Raw genomic sequence first — 24111 nt, forward strand, 5'->3', positions numbered from 1 at the left:
GGACAGTTTAAGTTTAGCAATTTCATCATTCCAAAGACGAGCAGTCCATTCTCAGCATGGAATGGGCAGCAGAAGGGAGTGAGGGAAGATAGCAGCAGTGAAGGAAGCAAGGAAACACCTTCAGTGCTCTACCTTCATTCCCAACAAATTACATTTGGCGTAGTTCATAACTTTTTTCAAAATTTTTTTTCAAAAACAAAATCTCTACAGATCTAAAGATTAATATATTATTTCCTTTTAAAATGTTAAAAGACTATATTGTTTCCTTTGGAAGATTTACATTTCCTCTGGAAACGTTGTATATGGTATCTGTAACCTCCTCCAGTTTTAGATTTAAGATGTACCTTGTTTTTATTCCTTTGTATTTTGCATAAGCACAAATATTCTTTTCTTCCTTTGGGTGGGATGATACTATACTCAAATGGGTCCTTTACCCAGAGAACTTGCTCTTCTCGTTTAGAATTTCCTTCTGTAAAAGTAAAAAAGTTCAATTTAACAAACGTTGAATAGCTCCTAGAGGGTATATATGTGGCTTGAACATAACACATTGTTTATTATTCAATCATCAAGTTCTAAGTAAAAATTTGAAATAGTAGTATGTGTTATAAAACAACTGGAAATTGTGCTGCAACTGGGATACCCTTACCTAAATTTCTAGGCCAAACTAGAAATACAATTTCTTCTGCTATTGGAAATAAAATTTGGGGGGAATTGTTCACTTTTATTATTATCACTTCTGTTATTTACTTTCTATGATGTTTAAATCACATTTTATCTAGTAATTGTAGAAAGTTATTTATATCTTTAGGTTATTCATTTCATCAAGTTGGATAAAGGTTCTGATGAAGTTTAATGAAATTTTTGTGCTTTATGTACTCCAGAGATTTTATAGCAGGTTACATTCACCAAACATATGTGGGGTTATTTCTTTTATCAGTTGCATTTCAGTATTTTAAGCTGGTGATTTATTATTGAATGTACTTAGGGTTATTTTCCCTTATGTTTACATTTTCTTATTTGTATTTATTCCAATTAGAGCGTTTAATTACCATTAAAATGGTAATAGGATAAAGATAAGTTTTACAAATGACAATATTAAAAAAAAACATAACTCTTCGTGAAGGTTTAAATGCCATACGAATATAAAGCAAGAAAGATATGCTTGTCAAATATACAGTATAAATAAATAATTTAGATGAAAATGGTTGACTACATTTAACAAAGAGACTACCAAGTAATGAGGGGCTAAAGAGTGGTTGTTAGATTTGATGTACTTCATTGTATATTGTAAGTAATTGCTATCCATAAAAAAATCTATGGCTTCTGTATAAGAAAAAGAGACATTTTGACAGCCAACACTGGTATGAAGCGACAGCAAGTACAAATCCTTGGCAACTGTCATTATTCTGCTGTTGAATTCATATCTAAACTGTGTGATGAGTTAGACCTGCATGTTGGTTATTGAGCCATGATCTGTCAAAGTAGCCACACTTATGAATAGAATTATTAGCCACATGCAGATTTCTTCCATAGAAATCTAAATTCACCCAGCATGCTTTGTGTTTCAAAGAGCAGGGAAATAAAAACTCTGTCATTTTTATGCTTATGCTGAAGTTTCTGGTGAAATGTTCCTGATTAAGTAAAAGTAAAATGTTTAGAAAATACCATAGTAGTTTATACTTTAGCCCATTATAAAATTAGTAAAGATTTTGAATAAAACAAAAAGTAAAGCAAGTGTGATTCAAGAACTGATTGTATGTTAGGATACTATTAGCACAAAGTAACAGAAAACTCAACTGAAAATGACTTTAAAAATGAAGAAAATGAGGAAGAATTCATTATCTTACATAACAGATGCAGGGCAATTCTAGGGTTAAATTCAGTGGTTCAGCAGTATTTTCAAGGAGCCTGGCTCTTTGGCTCCTTCCCTTTGCCATCCTCAGAATATTGGCTAGATCCTTGGGTATGACTCCTCCTACTTGCAAGATGGCTCATTACATGTTCACTCAACAATGTCCAACTAAAGAAAATGGATATTTGATCACTTATCTCTCTCTCTTTTTTTTAAAGATTTTTTTAAGTAATCTCTACACCCAATATGGGGCTCTAACTCACAACCCCCATATCAAGAGTCGCATGCTCTACTGACTGAGCCAGTCAGGCACTCCTATATTTCTTTTTATTAGGGCAAAAAACCTTTCCCCAGACGACTTGGCCTTATGTCTCATTGGCCAAATTTGGATCACAAGGTGATTACTTAACCTGCAAGGGAAAAAGGAAATATAATTACCACCATTGGTGTTAGACACTGAGATTTACCCACTGGAGCTAATCAGGGGATACCTACTATGGGCATATAAAGAGGATGAATCCTCAAATATAACTGAGGCTTTTCTTTAAAGAAAAAATCAATGGAAAAACTGTTGAATAAATATTACCTGACATAACTCTTGGCTTTGGCTTTATTATATTTTACTTCTAAAATTGTGTTTGTCGGTGACATTTTTGTGACACATTTTGGCATGATGTCATAATTATCAAAGAATAAATCCTGCATATCAATTACTGGTTGAGTTCTAGTAGAAGTATAAAAGATACAAAACAAAGACCTTACCCTTGCAGAGTGAGATATAAAATCATGTGAAATTACATAGCAAATCACAAAGCAAACATTTCAATATGTAAACTAGTACATTAGTTCATATAGGACCTTGGGGGGATGATTTAGAAATAAGGAATGATTAGGATTTAGTAGGCTTAACTCCTCTCATGTGTCTTGTCAGTTTGAGCAGCTTTGTTGAGGCCTCCTCTATTCTGCTAACCCCTGAATTTCTCCCTCATAGTAGCCAGGACTTTCCTTCACAGTACTAATCACAGTTAATAATTGTAAGTTTATATGCGTGACTATTTGTATAACATTTCTCTCTTCCACTAGACAATTATTGTTATTATGGAAGGAGTTCTAGAAAATGTAACCACTGAGTTTAGATTAATATTTATTAAATACCTGCTTATTGAAAGATGTACAGTAATGGGTATAGATCAGCTGAATGAAACCCATTGGCAAATGACTGGTAAGAACTAATGAAGGCAATGTGGTGTAATTATAGCTGAAAGATATTACAGAGGAGCAATGAGCAGGACCAACCAGTAGAATTCCTTGAATAGGAGATTGACAAGTATGATTTTATTAGTTTTCCTCAAATTTCTATAAAAAGCCACTAAGACCCACTAATGCTATTAAAGCAGAGAAATGGGAAGAAAAATTGTTCTTGTCAAAACTAGAGTTATACCCTTAAATCTTATCATAGTCTTATAATTTTCTGTACTACTTTCTGAGCATATTTTCTTAGACTTTTGGACCTCAGATCTTTATTTAGTTGTTACTTGTGAAGTAAAAATTGTACATCAGATTTAACAAAAATTACAAAAAGTAAAGCATAATTAAACAGTAGTCTAGACTATCAAGGGGGCTACAAATTCTACAATGTATAGGATCTATCCTTGATAATCTTTTGGATTATGATAAAAAGCTGATATGTAGACGAGGTATAGTCATGTTTGAGAAAAGGATAAACGCGTAATCTACTAATGTACCTTTGAGCTTTGTAGTTCTGTAACTTACCATATCCATTATATCATGTAAAGAAATTGTTTAAAAGATTCATTTACCAGGGCACCTGGGTTGCTCAGTTGGTTAAGTGTCTGCCTTCAACTCAGGTTATGGTCTCGGGTTTCTGGGATCAAGCCCCGTGTTGGCCTCCCCTGCTCAGTGGGGCATCTGCTTCTCCCTCTCCCTCAGCCCCTCCCGACTCCCTCCCCACTCCCTCCCCCACCTCTCTCTACCTATCTCTCAAATAAATAAATAAAATCTTTTAAAAAAAAATTCATTTACCTAAAGTATATAGTTTTTAATTAACTGATAGTTTTTATTCATACTGCTTTAAGGTTAAATTTTGACATGTTTTATTTCATCTTCATCTAAGCACACATAAAATCCTTAAAAATATACATAGTTTGGGGTGCCTGAGTGGCCCGGTTGGTTAAGTGTCTGCCTTCGGCTTGGGTTGTGATCCAGGGGTCCTGGGATCGAGCCCCACATCAGGCTCCCTGCTTGGCAGGGAGTCTGCTTCTCCCTCTCCCCCCTGCCTGCACTCTACCTACTGTGCTCTCTCTCTCTCTGTCAAATGAATGGGTGAAATCTTAAAAAAAAAATATATATATATATATATATATATTTATACATAGTTTAATATATGTAGACACATCTCATCACAATTTTTGTTCTTGAATAGTGTTTTCTAATACCTGAAAATAAACTAATTCAGAAGTAATGTTGCTGATGTTGTTTAAAGGAAACATATGAGAACTTTTACATCCAAGTGAATATCTCCTCCTTTAAAATACTCTCTTTAGGAAGTAATTTATTCTAATAAAAATGCCATTTCTCAAAGCATTTTTTTAGTTCCTCTTTGAATTTGTCATCAAAATCTGTGACATACTCTTTACATATCCTCAGTACTGAGTGATAACAAAACTCAATCTTAAGTACTTATATTTAAATTTTCCAGAAAATGTACCTCAGATCAGAATCTAAATTTGGCATAAAAAAAGGATAATGAAAACTGCATAATTATGGTAGGCAGAAATTTAATATGGCCCCCAAGATTCCCACTTCCTGGTGTATATGGCTGGTGTAATTCCCTCCTCTTGAGTGTGGGTAAGATTGTGAATATGATAGGATGTCACTCCCATAATGAGGTCACATGATAAGGTACAAGAGATTTTTGCAGTTGTAGTTAAAGTATGTAATTAATTGTCTTTGAGTTAAATGGGAAATTATCCTAATTGAATCAGATCAACTCTTACATGAAAATTTAGAGGTCAGAAACAGAAAAATCAAAAAGGTGAGTTTCTGTTGGCCTCAAGGAAGATGATAGTCACTATAAATTCTACAGCTATAAGGAACTAAATTCTGGCAAAACGTGAATGACCTTGGAAAAAAGACTGAGCATCAGATGAGACTGTAGCCCCACTGACATCTTGATTTCAGTTTTATGAGATCCTGAGCAGAGGGTCCTGCTAAGTTTTCCCCAGACTCTTGACCCAGGGAAACCATGTAATAATAAATAGGTATTGTTGTAAACCACTAAGTTTGTGGTAATTTGTTGCCCAACAATAGGAAACTAATAGAGATAGATAGATAACAGATATTTTTTAAGAAGTTATATTTTTGAAGTAGTGTGATTGATATTCTTGTACCAACCTAATATAGTATAATTTAGGTTTTAGGCTGGGAAAAAAAAATGCTTTTTACCAGTGGTAAAAGAGTAAATAATACAGTGATGAATTAGAATATTTGACAGAAATTGAGGCCTAGCATTTTAGATGGAGGACATAATCAATGAAGTACAGTGATTCCAGCTATCAAATCTACCAGGGCAAATGTGAATGCCCAGGAAGGAAATGCATTTCTATATACAAGGGCAGCATAGAAGGGCACCTGGGTGGCTCAGTCGGTTAATCGTCTGCCCCCTGGCTCTGGTCATGATCCCAGGGACCTGGGATTGAGCCCAGCGTCAGGCTCCCTGCTCAGCAGGGAGCCTGCTTCTCCTTCTCCCTCTGCCTGCAGCTCCCCCCTGCTTGTGCTCTCTCTGTGTCAAATCAATAAATAAAATCTTAAAAAAAAAAAAAAACAACAAGGGTAGCATAGAAATCTTACCAAAGAAGGAACAATTTGAGATCTGTATATATGTGGATCTTTTACAGATATAATAAAAGATTTATAGTAGAGACACATCATAGACTTCCAGGACAAGATAATAAGACTGACATAGAAATGTTAAAAAGAAAATCTGTGTTATAAAATTAGCTCAGGTTCCAGAATGTGGTAGATAGCCTCAACAGTAAGTGAGGACAAAGTGAGGTTATTTTTTATGATAAAGGATCGTTTCCTAAAACATTGGTTTAGGAATCCACATGGTATTCCTACACCCATCCATAGAGAATAAAGATAAGCCAATAAATAAAAGTGACCTTAGTATTAAACTAAATTCAGTATCATTTGGGAAAAACAAAGTCCAATAAAACTGCCATTCAGCTTATCAAATTTTATAAAAAACAGTTGTAACAAAATCTAGATTTTAAAATAAATTATAGGGCACCTGGGTGGCTCAGATGGTTAAGCGTCTGCCTTTGGCTCAGGTCATGATCCCAGGGTCCTGGAATCGAGTCCCACATCAGGCTCCCTGCTTAATGCAGAGCCTGCTTCTCCCTCTCCCTCTGCCATTCCCTCTGCTTGTGCTCTCTGGCTCTGTCTATCTCTCTGTCAAATAAATAAATAAAATCTTAAATAAAATAAAATAAAATGAATTATAGTGTAAATTTTATGTAATTATTATTTATAAGAAGCACAGGGAGGACAGGGTGTAAAACCTCAAGTCCAGGCAAGCAGAATTTTGGAGCTGAGTTCCCTGCATAAAATCAGGAGACATGAAAGATAGATATACCTACCCATGGAAAAATGGAATAAGAAAATATAGACCACCAGCCCAAGGAAGCAGCAATAAATGGGTATGATGTGTTCTAAGGTTCTTGCCTTGTCCAGAAAGTAATTAATTAGTAATTTAAATTAATCTTTAACAAGATTAAGATTCATATTGTAATAGCTAGTGTTTCCATAAAAAGTAAGGTTAAACAATGTAGGACATTCAACCTAATAGAAATGAAAATGAAATAATAAAAAAGATGTTATTTAATCTGAGAGAAAACAAGAAAGGAATGAAAAGGAACATAGAATACATAGGAAAAATAGAAAACAAATTGTAAGATTATAGGCCAAATTCTCAATTAAAAGACAAAAACTTCTTGGTGAATAAGATAACTATGTGAATGTAGAGTACAATTCTCAGAAGGCGAAGACTTTGGGGGGAAGATAGCTATGTGAAGATATGTATAAATCTGGAGGTGGAAGGAAGTTCACTTTAATAAATCTGAATGTCATGGGATTTCTAAGAAATTTTTGCAGAGGAGGCAAAAGGATCTTTCAAAGAAAAAAGGTGAGGAGAATAAGAGAAAGAAAGACAAATAAAGAGACCACAATTGTGGTGACTTAAATACAGTCTACACGTTAGAGTTCTATTAGCTAAAGAGCGCTGCTGGTTCACTGCTTCTAGTGTAGAGCTACCTCCTTTGCCCACCTCTCCAGTCACACGATGCAGTGTCTCTGCTTATCTTGGTATAGGAGACAGGCCATGCAATTCCCCTGCCAAGTATGTTTTCCTCTTTTGGCATGCATCTGAGAGTCCATCTTACTCGAAGCCCTCTTCATCTTATTATCCTGCTCTCCTGTCCATAGTTTTTGGGCCACTGACGGGTACTTTCCCATCCACAGGCTTGCCAGTGGCTTATGAGATTGCCTAGCTTAAGAATTCTATCCAACAGGGTGTCCTAAACTGGGTAGTGATGCAGTTAAACTTTTGGGGGCATTGAATGTAAGTCATAGAGAGTTATCAGAAAGTAGTGTGGTATAGAAATGGGGAGATACATAGAGGAATTAGCAGAACCCATGAGGACTGAGAAGAACAGAGGTAGGTTAGGCAATAATGATGTAAGAAGAGGAACCAGTTAGGCATAGAAGGATAGATGAGGTTGTGGAGTCAAAAAATGTGGCACTCTACTAGAGTTGTGGTTTTTGTTGTTGTTTTGTAATTTTTTTTTTTTTAAGTAACCTTGATGCCCAGCATGGGGTTTGAACTCATGACCTAGGGATCAAGAATCACTGAGCCAGACAGCGGTCCTTGTTTTTTAGTTTTTTAAGTTGAGTGTAGTTAACACATAATGTTATGTTAGTTTCAGGTGTACGACATAGTGATTGGATAAGTTTATATATTATGTTATGCTCACCGCAAGTATAGCTACCATCTGTTCCCAGACAATGCTATTACAATAATAATCACTACTACAGGAGTTGTTTTTAAGTCACTAGTATATTCTGAAGAACAGTGAATGGCCTTCTCTTTGTGCCCTGCTGGAGTGGTTTTATTTTCTTTTTTAAGTTTCTGTGTATACTAGTAACAAGCTCAGTCACCTGAAACCCAAGTGTGTTTGAGCTGAATGGTCCTAACACCCTCATTTCCAGCATTAATTTAACAAACCATGTGTATGGGTTTAATTCCCTTTGTAGGACAAGTTAGCTTTGCCAAACAGTTCTGTGATTATCTTCTCACACCCAAAGACTAGGCAACACATCAACTGTTAAAGAAGAGTTTAATAGTGTGTAAGAACTAGTGCAAACCTGTCATCAGCATTGATAAAACAAATCAAAACTGAAGACTACAGATGGTGGGCCAAAAGCGACATTTTCACATGAAAAACTACCTTTTATCCCCCTTTTTGATATAAATTACTAGAGAAAAACCAATAATAAATAAATATGGTAAAATCATATAATTTAGTTTAATTCTTTTAACCATTTACCAGGTAAATCTCATATAATTTATTGTCCTAACCCTACCAGAATCACGTGGAGTTGGGAGGGAGAAGGATGCGAGTTTCCCTAAAGGATTCCAATGCTCTTACCAGAAGACAGGGGGAAGATATGCCAGCAGATGAAAACAGTAAATAACTTTTACATGACTAGATTGAGGAAGGCAAGATATAAGTAAAATTACTTGATAAAATTTACATTCTAGTAAAATCTGTAAAGATCGTATAGCAACCTGAAAAATGGTTATAAGACAGTATTTAGGTAAAAAAGGCAAGATACTGAATTAAAAGTGTGACACATGATGCAGGGTCATCGAGCAAAATGGTCAAGAAAGAATTCTTGAGGCATTTTATGGTACAAAAAGATGTTTTTATTAGCACACTGGGACAGGACCCGTGGGTAGAATGGGCGGCACTGTGATTGTGAGAAGTGACTGATTATATAGGGTTTTCTATCCCATGGAAGTGAAGGTGATGGTAGGGCTCCAGGACATTGAGTCTATAGGTTCTTGGAGGTCTGGCTGTTATTAAGATTGTGTTTTTCTTGTTAATCATTAAGACAGTTACAAACAATAGTGGAGTTTCCTGTCCTGCATGACTGCGATCATTATCAGTTGACAATTTGTTTCTCCCTATCTTTGTTCTTACAGTGCCTGAGGAATGTTACACATATCCCACCCTAAGGGGAGTGGGGCTTGTGGGGTGTCAGCTCCAGTTTTGCCCTCAGCTTGCGTTTTGCCCTCTCATCAATACAGCTGAAACTTTGAAATTTGGAAAAAATAAAAACCTTTCACTTTCTGGTGGTGTGAAAATGGATTATCATATAAAATCATGAGGATATTTATAAAAATATTTGACAATAAACAAAATGTGTTCATTAAAAAAGAAAGACACAGGGCACCTGGCTGGCTCAGTCAGAAGAGCATGTGACTCTTGATCTCAGGGCTACGAGTTCAAGCCCCACACTGGGTGTAGAGATTACTTCAAAAAAAAATAAAATCGGGGCACCTGGGTGGCTCGGTGGGTTAAGCGGTTAAGTGTCTGCCTTCAGCTCATGATCTTAGGGTCAGTCTCCTTCTCTCTCTGCCCCTCCCCCCACTCATGCTCCCTCTCTCTCTCTCAAATAAATAAAATCTTTAAAAAGTTTTTAAAAATAAATAAATAAAATCTTAAAAAGACACCCAATCTGCATTATGTAGAGAATTCCTTTTCTTTCTTTATATGAGAATTTGCTTTCCAAGTGACTTTTTTAAATTATTTTTTAAATATTTTATTTATTTATTTGACAGAAAGAGACACAGTGAGAGAGGGAACACAAGGAGGGGGAGTGAGAGAGGGAGAAGCAGGCTTCCCGCCGAGCAGGGAGCCCGATGCGGGGCTCGATCCCAGGACCCCAGGATCATGACCTGAGCCGAAGGCAGACGCTTAACGACTGAGCCACCCTGGCGCCCCTCCAAGTGACTCTTTATGGGCACTGGGAACTGTCTGAGATCCGCAGATCTCTCCTCCTGCCTGTTTGCGGCTCTTCCCCTAAGTTGAAAAGCCTGGTGACCATTTGCAGTTCCACAGCTGGTGCTGCAGAAACGCTGCCACTGAGACCTGACCGCTGCCACCTGCCGCCACCATGGTTGTTGTTAAAATCTGAGGTACCTCAGGTGGTCTGAAGGGAGGTCTCGCCTCTGCCAGAGTTCAAGTCCAGCGATAATTCAAAAGGCTGTTTACCAAAGTTCTGAGCCTGGGTAGATCCTCAGAGCAGAGGGAAGACCATAGAGCTATGGTCAATTCAGGACAGACTTGGATAGAAAACATGTGATAACAACAAATACAACTGCTTGGATCCCAGTGTTTTAGCTTTATTGATGCACTGTGTCAACTCTCATCCACACACCCACACCAATTTTCCCCGTGGCACGTGACTGCCTTCCATTCTTTCAGAGGAAGTAATCAACCATTTTACACATTTGTGAACATAGAGAGGACAGGCCAGGAGAAATAATTGTGACTGTAATGACATTGGTGGGTTAGAAAAAACTGGAGGAGAGGCTGTCTGTGCCAAGCTTTCCACATTAAGCATATGCTGTTTTATAATTGCACGGGTGGGTGGGGTTATATTACATTATGTATAAGAACTGCTGAGGAACTAGCAAATTGGACAGAAGCAGATTTGGTTTGTATAAAAATACAAATACATGGAATACTGAAATAATACATGGAAGCTTACTATCCTCTATGCCTAATCATCACACAGCTCAATATTCTTAAATATGTTAAAGCTTGTTTCATTTTATCATACCAGCAAATTCTCTATATATTCCATCTTCCTAAGTTGGTATTTACATAGATTTACATATTGTCACAGGTCATATGGTCCCCTGTTCAAACATCATAGTTCATCTAAATGCTACTCCTCCAGCTTAACTACCAGGTAAGGTGATCAACCAACCCAATTTGTCTGAGACTGAGGGACTGAGGGACTGAGGGAGTTCCTGGGGGTGTGTGACTTTGATTGCCAAAGCCTGGGCAGACCTGAGCAAACCAGGATGAGTTGGTCACCCTAATCCCAGCCTGCTATGAAGCCTTTATCAACTTTATTCCAGACAATGTAAGTTTGCTTTCAAGGAATTTGTTTTGCATTTATAGTTAATACATACCCATAGTTCTAAGTGGCTTACTTAACATATATTCTGTCTTTATTAGGGGATAGTTTGCAAGTTTCTTGAGGGTAGAAGCCACATATCTTTAGCTTTTATATTTCCTAATACTGAGCAGAGTGCTAGTTATTAATAAATGAATCTAAGAATTTAAAAATTTTACTTGCATTGTTTTCAAGCATTACACAAGCTTTCTTCTTTAATAGAGTAAAGCAATTCAATTTAATGGTTATGAATGTGGGCTTTATTTTAGTACAGGCTTAGGTTCAGTTTCTCACCCTGTCAGCTTACTGATTATGTGAACTTTGGCAAGTTAATTGTCTCTCTGAACCACAACTTCTTAAATCTGTAAAATGGGGATACAAATAGTACCCACTTCCCAGGGATGTTATAAGGATTAAATACAATACTGGCCAGTGTGTAGTATTTTGTCTAGCACATAGCACACAACCAGTTATGGGGTAGTTGTTAATAAGTAATTACAAATCAATTCACTGTATTCTTCCATGGATTGTTTCTTTCAGAGAGTTTATGTCATCCCAGGCAAAAGCAGTTATTAAAACTACTGAAGATTATTTGCAGTTTGGCCCCAACAGACTTTTGCATTCAGCGGCAGTATCAGAAGGGTCAGGACTTCAAGATTGCTCCACACATCAAACAGCATCAGATCATAGCCATGATGAAATATCAGACCCATATAGCTACAAATCAAACAGTAAAAACAATTCTTGTTTTTTATCAGCATCCAAGAGAAACAGACCTGTCAGTGCTCCAGTGGGTCAACTGAGGTAATCAAAGCTGTTCTCTGTTCTTTTAACCGACTGCTGAAGCTTTTTCCTTTGAGCAGAATTTATAATGATTCAATTGACTATTTCAGACATTAAAATGTAACACATCTCTAGGGTTTTGTTTCTGTTTTTGTTTTGTTTATTTTTTCTTTGAAAACACCTGAGTAGAATGTTGCTAATTACACTTGTGGAAAACATGAGATACACTTTAATGTGGATAATATCAAACTCAGAAAAAATACTTGAAGGAGAATCAGGCTAGGACTACAGAATATCTGTTTACCAGATATTTGTTTAAAATCAAAATGCATACTTTTGATATTTAATCAATATTTTGTAATAAAATCAAAATGAAATGGACTTATAAAACCATTTTGTGTATATATTTTCACATCAAGATTGTTATCATAAACTGTTAACCTAAGAATTTATGAATAGAAGAAAATGTTGGCAAAAGCAAAAATCAAACCAAGAAACTGATACTCCCATTATTTTTATATATTTGATTAGGTGGGTATATTGTGATTTTAATTTACCTGAAGTTTTTATTTCAAAATGTTTACTTTGCTTCTGTGGCATTAAGAATTACAGGGTTAGAGAACTCTGAAGAAAAATACAACATGCTAGTCATTTGTCATGTACTTTTGCTGAGAAAATAATAAGAATCGAAACTGATTTTGAATGAAGACAAAACTTAGAAATCTTCCCTTTCTACCCCCAAACAAATTTGAGATGAAACCAGTTACAACTAACTTTAGAATAAGAAACTTAGAGTAAGAAACTATTTGAATTTCAAATCTTTTTAAAAAATCAAAGAACTTTGGTAAACATGAAAACTTAAGGGAAGATCTTAGCCATTTACTATTTCATGATGTTAGGACTATGTTATTGTTTTTTGTTTTCTAACAGAACACAGCATGTATACATACGATTTTTTAAATGAGGGTTGTGGTGTTTTATAAGTTAATTGATAAAAAATCATCTATTCTCAGATAGGTGTTTTACATGAACAGTTTTAGCAAACTTATCCTGTGTTAAATTTTTAAAAATATTTAAGTAGATATGGACAATCTTAGCCTATAAAAAGTTTTTTTGAGCAATACTTGGGAACAATCATTAGGGCTTATATCTATAAAAAATGTCTAGGATAATATTTATTTAAATGTTTTTACTAATTAACATGCACCAATTTTGTGGGTTTTTTTCCTTCAGAGTTGCAGAGTTCTCTTCTTTAAAATTTCAGCCAGCCCAGAATTGGCATAGATTGTCTCAAAGTCACAAACTTCATCCCAGAGTGATTACAGTAACAGCTTACAAAAATGGATCTAGAGCAGTCTTTGCCAAAGTTACAGTACCAACCATCACCTTGGTAAATAGTGTTCAAAAGTTTTCAGTGCTTTATTTCTTCCCTTACTCTTTTTATAATTTAAGAAATGAAAAAGATGATGTTTATTGTGTTAAAATTTTCTTTTTAGTAATGAATCTGTAAAATGCTTATATATACATAGATCTCACAGGTATTTTATTCCTTTCTTTTTTTTATCAATATATAAGTGGTATATTGAATTAAACAGAATAGCTTTATATCTTGTGGAGTTGTTAAACAGACAGAACAAGGACTAAAATTAGACGATCGTTAGATAGTCTCAGTGCTGTGATTTACCTTTTATTTTATATTTTCAAGTGCTAGAAAATATATTGGTGGAGTTACTTGAGTTACTTAACTTGGCCAGTGACTCAATGGGTGTCTGTTTTCATTGTTAGCACCTTTTGTTTCATGGCAATGTGTTGCTTTCTTTGTCCTAAATCACTTTCTCTTACCTCTTGCCTGCTTTCTTCTAGTTGCTGGAGGAGTGCACAGAAAAGCTGAATCTGAACATGGCCGCACGACGAGTGTTCTTGGCAAACGGCACTGAAGCCCTCAAACCTGAAGATATACCCCATGAAGCTGACGTTTATGTTTCAACAGGAGAGCCCTTTTTAGATCCATTCAAAAAAATTAAAGGTAAAAAAGAAAAAAAAATACCCTATCCCCACCCCCAGTAAATTGCTTAAGGGGTGCAATTAAAAAATGATTTTCATCCTGTCTTTTTTGCATGGTTTAACAAAACTAATGTTTACGCATTTACAGCTCAGTAAGAGGATAATGTGCTTAATGAAAGAAAAATCCACTGACAGCCACGTTTATTGCCCTTCATTAGCATTGGTGCTTAATTTAATATAGATCTGAATAGACATTAGGGAGCCTGCAGGAGGTTAAATGGTGAAAATATAATAAATTAAATCAGAGATTATTGAATTTACTGTTTAGTTTCTGTGACACCCAACAGACATAATTCATTAGATTTATTCTCTCAGAAAATAGTTCAAAGTTTCAAGTAGCATTTATTCATTTACACTCTTGGTCTTTTTTCAGAGAGCATTAACATAACTATGAAAATGTGGTCAGAATGAACATATAATTCTCATATACATGCGATTTTCCTAACAAAATTTTTCATAAAGTAAATGCTGCAGCTTGACTTTTTAAACCTTGAAATGTGTGTGTGTGTGTGTGTGTGTATATATATATATGTAATTTATATTTATATGTATACATAATAATATATACACAAAATATAAACATGTATTTTAGACATATTTGCTGGTGAGGTCTTTTTTTAAAAAGTCCATTGTTTCTAGCATTTCAGAAATGTGATTTTCTAAAATAAAACAAACATTTTTCTTTCTTCAGTGGGAAAGAATTCATTTTAAGAAAGAAAGAAAAGTACTATCGAAGAATATTCTTACAAACATGTCATACCATAATCTGTTATCAAGTGCTATAAATGGTAATCACATTTAAATGACATAAGAACTTTGGCATACAAATTCAGTGTATCTAACTGTTGTATTCCCCTGTACTTTTACTACCTTATTAGAAGTATTTTTTTTTCCTGAAACTGCTACAAAGCTGGTGAACCAAGGACAAGTCTAGGCAGTAATTGCGTAAGTGGAAGAAAAGTAATTCTGGAGTTCATTACAGATGAAGTGATGAAAATTCTTCCTATATTAATGTTATTATATAAGATGAAACTAGGATTTCTCTCTCTTTCAAAATACCTGATCATCAGGAAATAATTTCTTGAATTCAGTAGAAAGTTCAAGGTAAAGAAACTTGTTGCTATAGTACTCACTAAAAATTACCTATGTGGGAGTATAGACCCATGTATTTTTCAAATCTTGATTCAACTTTAAACTATGGTTGCTTTTATTTTGTATTCATTGAATCATTTGTATAAATCATCTTCTATAAAAGCATGTGTCTTTGTGGGTAAATGTTTCTGTGACTGTTGTATATTTAAATGTATATGTAATGAGTGCTTCCTTAAGATCCTTGATTATTTTTATTAATAAGAAATACTTGCCATTCATATGATAATGGTGTTGTAGAAGAGATTTATAAAAATTATTTATAGTTAACTTCTTAGAAATTTTTCTGGACATGTATGCTTAAAATAACAGTGTTACACACATGACTAGCTTGGTGGATGATTTTTAAATGTACAAACTAATTTCTTCCTACTTTCTGTTTTCTCTTTTATCCTTTTTAAAGCCAAGTCCAGAACAAAAAACTTCTCTGCTTTGTCTGCATATCTTTGGCTGTGTTTCACTGTGACATGCACTGCTGTTCTTTTAGCACCAAAATGTTGGCACACACTCCTGAAAATTTCACACCATCTCTTGCTGGATCAGCAAGCTTAACCCACCAAAATCTGGTGTTGTGCAATGGTTTTTGACTGATAATCAATCTTTATGCTGCTCGACAGTTGTTGCTGGGACACGGAGTAGAGCAGGTGGCAGATGTGCCTTGTCTTTTGAGAAAAGAAATTGTAGGTGAGGTTGGACACAGACTAGCATATCACATGTCCATTAAAAAGACCTAGGATAAGTATAATGGGAAAAAGCCACTTGTCTAACTTAAGCTCATAGATAAGCCTGTAAGTCTAAAGACTGATATTTGGTTTCTTCCAGAACCTTAAGAATATAAATGTAAATAAATATTATCTATACATAGTATAGTCTTTAACTTGAATTAAATATTTTGAGAGAAGTGTGGGGAAGATTTCATATATATATATCCTACATATTCACATGTACTTTTTCAAATCAGGTTAAAATTACCTTTCTTGCATGTGTTTTATAGATAATCAATAATTTATGATGATGTACCATAAAAATAAGACACATATGAATAGCTTCAAAGGTGGTAGATAAATTTAGAGTAAGGAGGCATTCTAAACGTAAATAAGGTGAAAACTGCTGGCAAAATTGGGTATTACTATTGTATCTTTCTACATGAACATGAATATTTTACATGCAGTTAAGCAACAGGCATTAGAGTCAGTAATTAGTCATTACTTTAATATAAAGATTTTCATTCATTCAGCAAACATTCATTGAAAGCCTACTATGTGCCAGGTACTAGGCCAGTTCAGAGAGAGATGAAAAAAGGGGCTTATAGTCTGACTTCTTTTTTATCAAAAATCTCTGATATTAAATTCAGTTTAATTCAGTTCGATCTAAATGTAAACCAGTAAGTATTTTATTAAGTATCTATTATGTATGCAGTCCTGACTTAGGGATAGAAGTCCTGGTCTTTAAGGAGCTTAAACTGAGTAAGTTATAAATCCTTAAAACTGAAAACCCTATTCAACAACGTAAATCAAATGGGTCCTCCAAAGGAAAATTTACATTATTTCTGCTACAGGAAGGCCAAATACGTCTATGTATATTTCGGCAATTATATTTCCATACTTCATTGTTTTCTTATTCTTTGGAAAAGCAGTGTAGATAGTGAAAATTGCCTCAGACTATTTCCAGATTTACCAGGGTAGAAAAAGACCTAAGGAATATTTCTGATTTTTAACTACTTTACTACCCCTTTTGAGTACCACTGTTGACAGTCAGTGCCACTGGATTTAATAGAAAGCCAGAGAGCTATTCATCACATACCTCGAAACACAAAGCTTTCTTATAGAGGTCAAGCCAAGGTCAAGACTGACATGAAGCATTCCCTGTTGAAATGCAGTATTAGAATAATTCTTACATTTTGAAGTTAAATGCCAAAGCAGAAGATTATATATGGGGAAAATAGAATCTTTTTAATAAAGACTGCTGATGAAGATCAACTGTCTGATTAGGTCATATAATTCTGGCATTTGAAGATTCTGAAATCTATTAATGATCCTTTTAGAATTGTGAAGATGTAGTTAACGAATTGTTTGAAGAGGCATTTTAAAAGCTTTCAGATCCTTGGGCATGCACTTTAGGTTTTATTCACCATTTCCTGAATCTTCTTTAATGGTGGCACAGTGAAAATTCTTACATCTGATTCATGGGGTTTATAAGAGGTTAGCTCCTTTATAACTGCTAGAAGCTGTAGGCAGTGCCAACCTAGCATAAGAAATGCCTGGCAATTGCTTAAATGTCTTAAAGAAGATGAGAGAAAAAAACTGTTTGGACCTAACTCATTAGATCCAAATTCCATTGTATGGGGTTCTGATTGTTTAAAAATTTTTTTAGTTTTATATTTTCATTCTTTTATGTATATTCTATTCTACTATTTGGCTTTTAGAGCTGTCATTTACAGTGATTCATTTCAGTCCTGTGTTTTGTTAACCAGAAGTGAAACTGAGTACTATGAATAAGATTTTATATCTATAATATACTGTATTGCAAAGATGTAATCACAGAAAAAAATCCATAAAAAGTGTTCTTGATACTACACCTAAGATCTAAATTTAAACCTAGAGATTTTCTGCTAACTACCATGTGATCTACAAAATGAAATAATTTGCTGTGACAGCTTGTGATTGACAAGAATATGTGTGAGCACATTTAAAATAGGCCATCTCTTCATGTAGAAGTAAATGTCAGTGAAATGATGGATTCTCATCATTTTAATTATTGATGATTTGGAAATATTTCAATTCCACGACACACAAGACACATTCTAAATAGCAGCCTAACACTTTTTCTCCTATCTGCGTCAATAATGAAATGTTCTGTCATATTTTGTTTTTCAAAAAATGCATTAGTTTAATGAACCTGGATTCATGCATTATATTTTGTTCCATTATGTGTCTCCTGAATTTGTTGATTTTTAAATGGTTGTGTTAAAAGCACAAGTTTCAAGAAATAACCCACTACCCACCTCAAATCACACCTTGCTATTCTTGCTGCTAGATCTCAAGACAATGCTATAATTCTGACTATACCAAGGACTACTTTAGTCTGCTAAAGCTAATATTGGGCTTTGTGATGATCACCTATGGGGAGAGCATTACTTAATTTGAGCAACTACTACAGGAGTTGGGGGGGATTTCCCAAATTCCTTGTTATCATATTGTTTGAATAGTATTTGTATTAGGCAAGATTATTTGTCAGTCCATTTTAAATCTCCCACTTAGCTGCATATATTCAAAAACAAGAATATAACATTAGAGGATAAAAACTCACTTTGTTCTGAGATAGCACGTGATTCTATCGGTGGGGGGGTGGGGGAAGGCAGAGGGAAAGAGACAGAGAGAAGCCCAAGCAGGCTCGATGTTCAGCACGGAGCCCAATGCAGGGCTCAGTCGCACAACCCTGAGATCATGACCTGAGCCAAAATCAAGAGTTGGGTGCTTAACTGACTGAGCTATTCAGGCATCCCAGCACATGATTCTTTTATCTATTTTTACAAGTCAGGATAAAACTTAGGCATATATTTTATTTATTTCCCTATCCCAAATGTTTAAAACCTGTAAATAAGTATGTAGATTATCTTTACTATATAAACAGATGTAGATTTAAAGAATGTTGCAAGAGATGGACCCTCCAAAAACTGTCCTTAGCTAGTAGGGAAATCAAGAGCATGCATATGGCAGCATCTCTTTATACTGTAAGTTACCAAATCATTGAGAATCATCTAAATCCTTGACATATTCATGAATAGCTGAATTGCATATATATATAAAGACTACACTTGTTTGGTGAAGGGGCCTACAAACCTTAACTGTCCTGATAGTTTGAACACTTTCTGCATGTCATGCCCGCATTCTGTGCTTTAAGTGTATTATATTTTCTACTCAGAATTCCTAAGTTAGTGCTACAACTCCATAATCTCTTACATGCAATTTCAAAATCCAAAATTGCAGAAGATAAAAAAATTTTTTCATAACTCATTTGGTAACAGAACCTTATTTAGTATAACTAATCAATTGTTTTATTGAAAAATACTATGTTTGATGATGGACTGCTACCCTAAACCTTGTTGGATGCATTACTTAATATGTGATCTATGCACTATTAGGATATATGCACTGTATTAACACTTTTGAATCCAAAAGTTCTATTTATGGAATTACACCTGACTTAGGGAGTTTGGATAAGGTCTTTCTGTCATAGCTGCAAAGAAACCAGATAAATTTTAATTCTCATAGAGTATTAACTCAGAAGTGTTATAAATACTGTCTTTATCACCTTGAGTTGTTTGCTACATGGGTAAAAGTGGACAGAGAGAATATCTCCCTGGCTAGAGCTGAGAGAGTGTGTGGGAGGTAAAAAAAAAAAAAAAAAAGAAAAGAAAAAAGTAGTTCTCCATCTAAGGAGGCAGAGGAATAGTTAAAGAAAGACCATTCATTCATTTAATCATAATATTTATTGAGTCCCTATAGTGTGTCAGGCATTGCTCCAATCTTAAGGTTATGGCATGAACAAGAGAGAGATCTCATGGAGCTTAGTGAGGTAGAAGGAGCAAAGACAATAAATATATAAAGAAGTAAATAAGGTATTTATTGACAGTGGTGTTATAAAGGAAATCAAAAGGGTGGTATCATAAGAACAAATAATGTCATGGAAACAAAAGGAGATAATTGGTCAAGTGAAACAGGCATTTGTAGTAAACTCTAAATCAAGCCTTTTAGGTAGGTACTCTTTCAAGGGTTTCCTAAATTTTAGACCATCAGTTTTTGAAGCTTTCAGACATCTATTAGGAAAGACTTGAGAAATGCATTATTATTTAGTGGCAAGAACACTATACTTGAAGTCAGATCATCTTGCAAGATTCTAGTCCCTTTTATATGACCTTAAATAGATTGGTCTGTGTTTCAATGACCTTACCTGTAAAATTGAGGTAATAATATCTTAAAGGATTATTGGATATTGTCTTTGTTTCTACAAAAAGATAAATTATTTAGAAATTAAATGTCTATAAATATCTAGTCTGAACAGAACACTGAGAATAGCATTTCTTAAACATAACTAAGATTCTAATTGCTATTAAAACCCCAAGGCTATTCATCAGAACCTTGTGTGTACTCCTCCCTCCCCAGAATAGCTAGCTAGGTTCAGGAAAACAACAACAAAAACATTTATCTCTGCTTTCTTCATTACTGCCAGGGAAGCAAGCTACAGTGTGAGCCTGAGCAAGTCACTTAACCTCTCTAAGCCTCAGTTTTCTTATTCATAAATTGAACCCAACAGTAGACTCCTCACAGAGTTATGAGGAGTACATAAAATGATCAATGTAAAAGCCTATCATATATAATAGGTGTCAAAAACATTGTATTTCCACATAATCTTTATTTATTTTCCTTCTTTTGCTCTATCTCTTGTTAGGCACATTTCTACCAGCTTTTCAAGCAGGTTGTCACAAGTCCCCGATTTTACTACCAAATGTATTTGCTAGGTCTGAGATCTTAAAATGCACACAGCCAAATTAAAATCCCTGCTGAGCACTGGTATACATAGTATGATATGGGAATCTGAGTTAGAGCCTTTGAACTCTTACAATATTGTGCTTTTTGCCTTGAGAATTTGTTCAGCATGTAAGTCAAACTCAAGTCCTTTTTTAAAAGGAGCCCCAAGTGGCCTTGCTCTGCTCTATTCCAAGAGTCATATTTTAAAATATGTTTATGACCCAAGGCTAGCCTTCACTTTAAGCTGCCATAACTTATTTCAAGAAAGTTCATAGAAAAGTTCAGGGAAAGGGTGACAACATTTTGATTGGCACAATAGATGGGATGTTTGTAATTTTAATCAAATTTAAATTGAAGACATACTTCAAATGATATGTCAGACTAGTGTTACTGAGTTAAAATCTAATGACAACCACTTGTCATTATTAGTTAAATATAGCCATCATGCCTATAGCAATACATGATGACACTTAAGAACATGCAGAAACAACACAAGTATTTAGAGAAAAGGGAGGGACTAGAAACTCAGTTGAACACAGGAATGTGACCTGGATTATTCTATTTACCAAACATAGAAGCAATTGTATTTTGAACAGATGATATAATTGAGTATAGCAGTATGTTTTCTTACTGTCAGAGCATTTATATTTTATAAACCTATCTTGCACCCATGAAATGATGTGCTTGTTCATATTTAATGTCATTATCTATACCTACTTGACAATCAGAGCATTAAACTATTTTCAAGTTTCTTGCCCAACTACAAGAGAATGAATTTTTAAAAATAAGATTTTTAATAAGCTCATGGATTTGAAGTTGCAAATGTGCTGCTTTTATTTTGGTGATAGAAAGTAGTATTCTTTTGCCTGGCACATGCAAAATGGAAAATTACAATGTGGGAGCATCCAGATTTATTTAATTTTATGACAGGCATTGGCTTTTTTGAAGTAGACTGAGAAAATGTAATGATATTATAGGTAGACCTTCTAACATAGAAGCAGGTTAGAAAGTGCTTTATCTTTTTAATGATTTAGTTATAAACAAAACCATGGAAATAAAATAAGATGTGGATTCTTCAAAATAAAATATAACCTATGGTTGGGGCATAACATTTTCTGAGTGCTGCAGAAGAGTAAATGTATGAATAATCAAGGGGACTTGGCAATTCCCGAGCATCTGGGATATGGCCCTTTGGGGAGGTATTTTCCAAGGTTATACTGAGCCTTAGAACTTCACTGTTGTGCAACCTCCACCGCTGTCCTGGTGGTCTCTTAATTACTAGTGCCTGAGGAGAGAAAGACAGAGACAGGTCTGATTGTGACTGCTTTGGAACCCACTAGGTGTGGCTAGCAAATTTAAAGGAGAAGATGAGATAAGACTAGGACCCCTTCTTTGGCAGTTGGGTGCATAGGGACTGAGACTTGCTTGTACTGTCAACAAGGTAGAGATTCAAGAACTCTCCAAAGGGGAACTCCAAGGATCCTGCTATTGAGCTCATATACAGATAGGCGTTATATTTTGTCCTACTCTCTGGGGAAGCTCCCACTAATAAGGATAAGCTCCCATTGCATTCTCAGTGTCCTCTTTGGTAATCATCAGATTTGTAATTACTGGTCAAATAAGTGTCTGTTGTTCCCTCTAGACCAAGTTAGCTTAGGGCAGAAACCTTGGCTTCCTTATTCACCATCATTTTCTGGTACAGGGTCTGGCACTTAATAGATGCTCAGTAAATGCTGTTCAGTGGATGAATGAAGGACCAAATGAAATAGGTATCATGGTGAACCATCCATATTTCAAGGAGGTGGCTGCCAGGAGGGGTGGAAATAGACCTCATCAAAGCAGCAGGCTCAGCTGTAAACAGTAAGTGGATGTTTAGGAAGAGTATATTAAAAATCCCCTACCCCAAATTCATATGTAGATTTGTGAATGTTCCTGTTTGGCAGGGGGCCAGAATAAGCCAGCCCAAGAATAATTACATGGCAGAGAGGCTAATGGTTATGCTAATGCTTGTCTGAGACCAGACAATGGTCAGAAGTGAAGTGCTGGGATAAAAGATTCTCCCAGAAACCTGTAGATCTGAGATTTTCAGCCCTTCTACATCCTCTCAGGAATGCCCATTCTTGCCCATTATCTCCCCTCAATCATTCTTTTGGTGGTAGTGGTGGTGGGAGGTGCTCTCTTCTTTCATTTAATACTTCTCTTTGTATTTCTCATAGTACCTTGCATACAGTGCTTGTTAACTATTACTGAAAGTAAGGAAGTAAGAAAGAGGAGGTGGTGTGACCTCTGTGAAGGTTCAGGGCCACTGCCCCCTGTTTTGCACAGCTGAAGGACTGTGGAGCTAGACTCACTTTTTTCCAGTTCCACCATGGGGGTTAGGTGCAGAGGCTGGTTTTTGTTTTTGTTTTTAAGATTTTATTTATTTATTTGACACAGAGAGACACAGCGAGAGAGGGAACACAAGCAGGGGGAGTGGGAGAGGGAGAAGCAGGCTTCCCGCCTAGCAGGGAGCCCCATGCAGGGCTCGATCCCAGGACCCTGGGACCATGACCTGAGCTGAAGACAGACGCTTAACGACTGAGCCACCCAGGCGCCCCCAGAGGCTGTTTTTTAATTCTTACAAAGGTACCAGATAGCCTCAGCCCTGGGAGGGATGCCAGGGTTTTGAGATGAGGAAGTTAGCAAAAGAAAAGTATAGAAAGCATTTGCTGGCTATGGCTAATATGTTTTCTGAGAAGCACAAAGTGGGTTTATTTTTTTTAAGATTTTATTTATTTATTTATTTGACAGGGGTTAGGGGGGCAGTATAAGCAGGCAGAGCGGCAGGCAGAGCAGCAGGCAGAGGGAGAGGGAGAAGCAGGCTCCCCTCCAAGCAAGGAGCCCAGTGTAGGCCTCGATCCTGGACCCTGGGATCATGACTTACTGAGCCACCCAGGCACCCCAGCAAAGTGGGTTTAGATGGCATTAAGTTTTTTGTTTTAATACTGGGCCTTGTTCCCTGCCCCACTCACCCAGCTGTCCCCTTACCGTTTGATTACTTCTCTTTCTACCCACTCCCAGCCTTGCATAATCCTCTTCCTCACCAGGACTAAAACCTAGTCAGGTCTTTGCTGAGCATCTTCAGGTTCTCCATGCTAGAATGTTAAGAGTCAAGGTGATAGATCAGTCATATTTAAGTTCATACCGGGGGGTTGTATAGAATAAAAATGGTAGGTATATCTATACACAGGCAATAAATTTATTTTACATAACTGGTATGTTATATAAAGTGACATAAAATTAAATTTTATCAATTGAACATTTAAATGCCCAGGAAGAAATAACATCTAGTAATTATACTATGTGCAGTGAACTTATATATACCCTGGAGCAAAGTAATAATAAATATAGACTTGATTCCTACCTTCTATGAGGTTAAGTATGGAAGCAGAAATAGGATCTATGTTTATAAAATGTTTACGT

The 24111-nt window shown here is 35.6% G+C and overlaps 1 protein-coding gene across 1 annotated transcript in view; it reads left to right on the forward strand.

The window, feature by feature from the left end:
- Window positions 1-24111, forward strand: part of DCDC1 (doublecortin domain containing 1) — a 79225-nt gene that overhangs the window by 29040 nt on the left and 26074 nt on the right. Inside the window, exons 4-6 of the mRNA XM_021684718.1 lie at window positions 11663-11926; window positions 13139-13295; window positions 13769-13931. Coding sequence (XP_021540393.1) covers window positions 11663-11926; window positions 13139-13295; window positions 13769-13931 — 584 coding nt within the window. The remainder of the gene's footprint in view (window positions 1-11662; window positions 11927-13138; window positions 13296-13768; window positions 13932-24111) is intronic.

The sequence above is a fragment of the Neomonachus schauinslandi genome, chromosome 11, assembly GCF_002201575.2.
Source record: "Neomonachus schauinslandi chromosome 11, ASM220157v2, whole genome shotgun sequence".
Taxonomy (NCBI): Eukaryota; Metazoa; Chordata; class Mammalia; order Carnivora; family Phocidae; genus Neomonachus; species Neomonachus schauinslandi.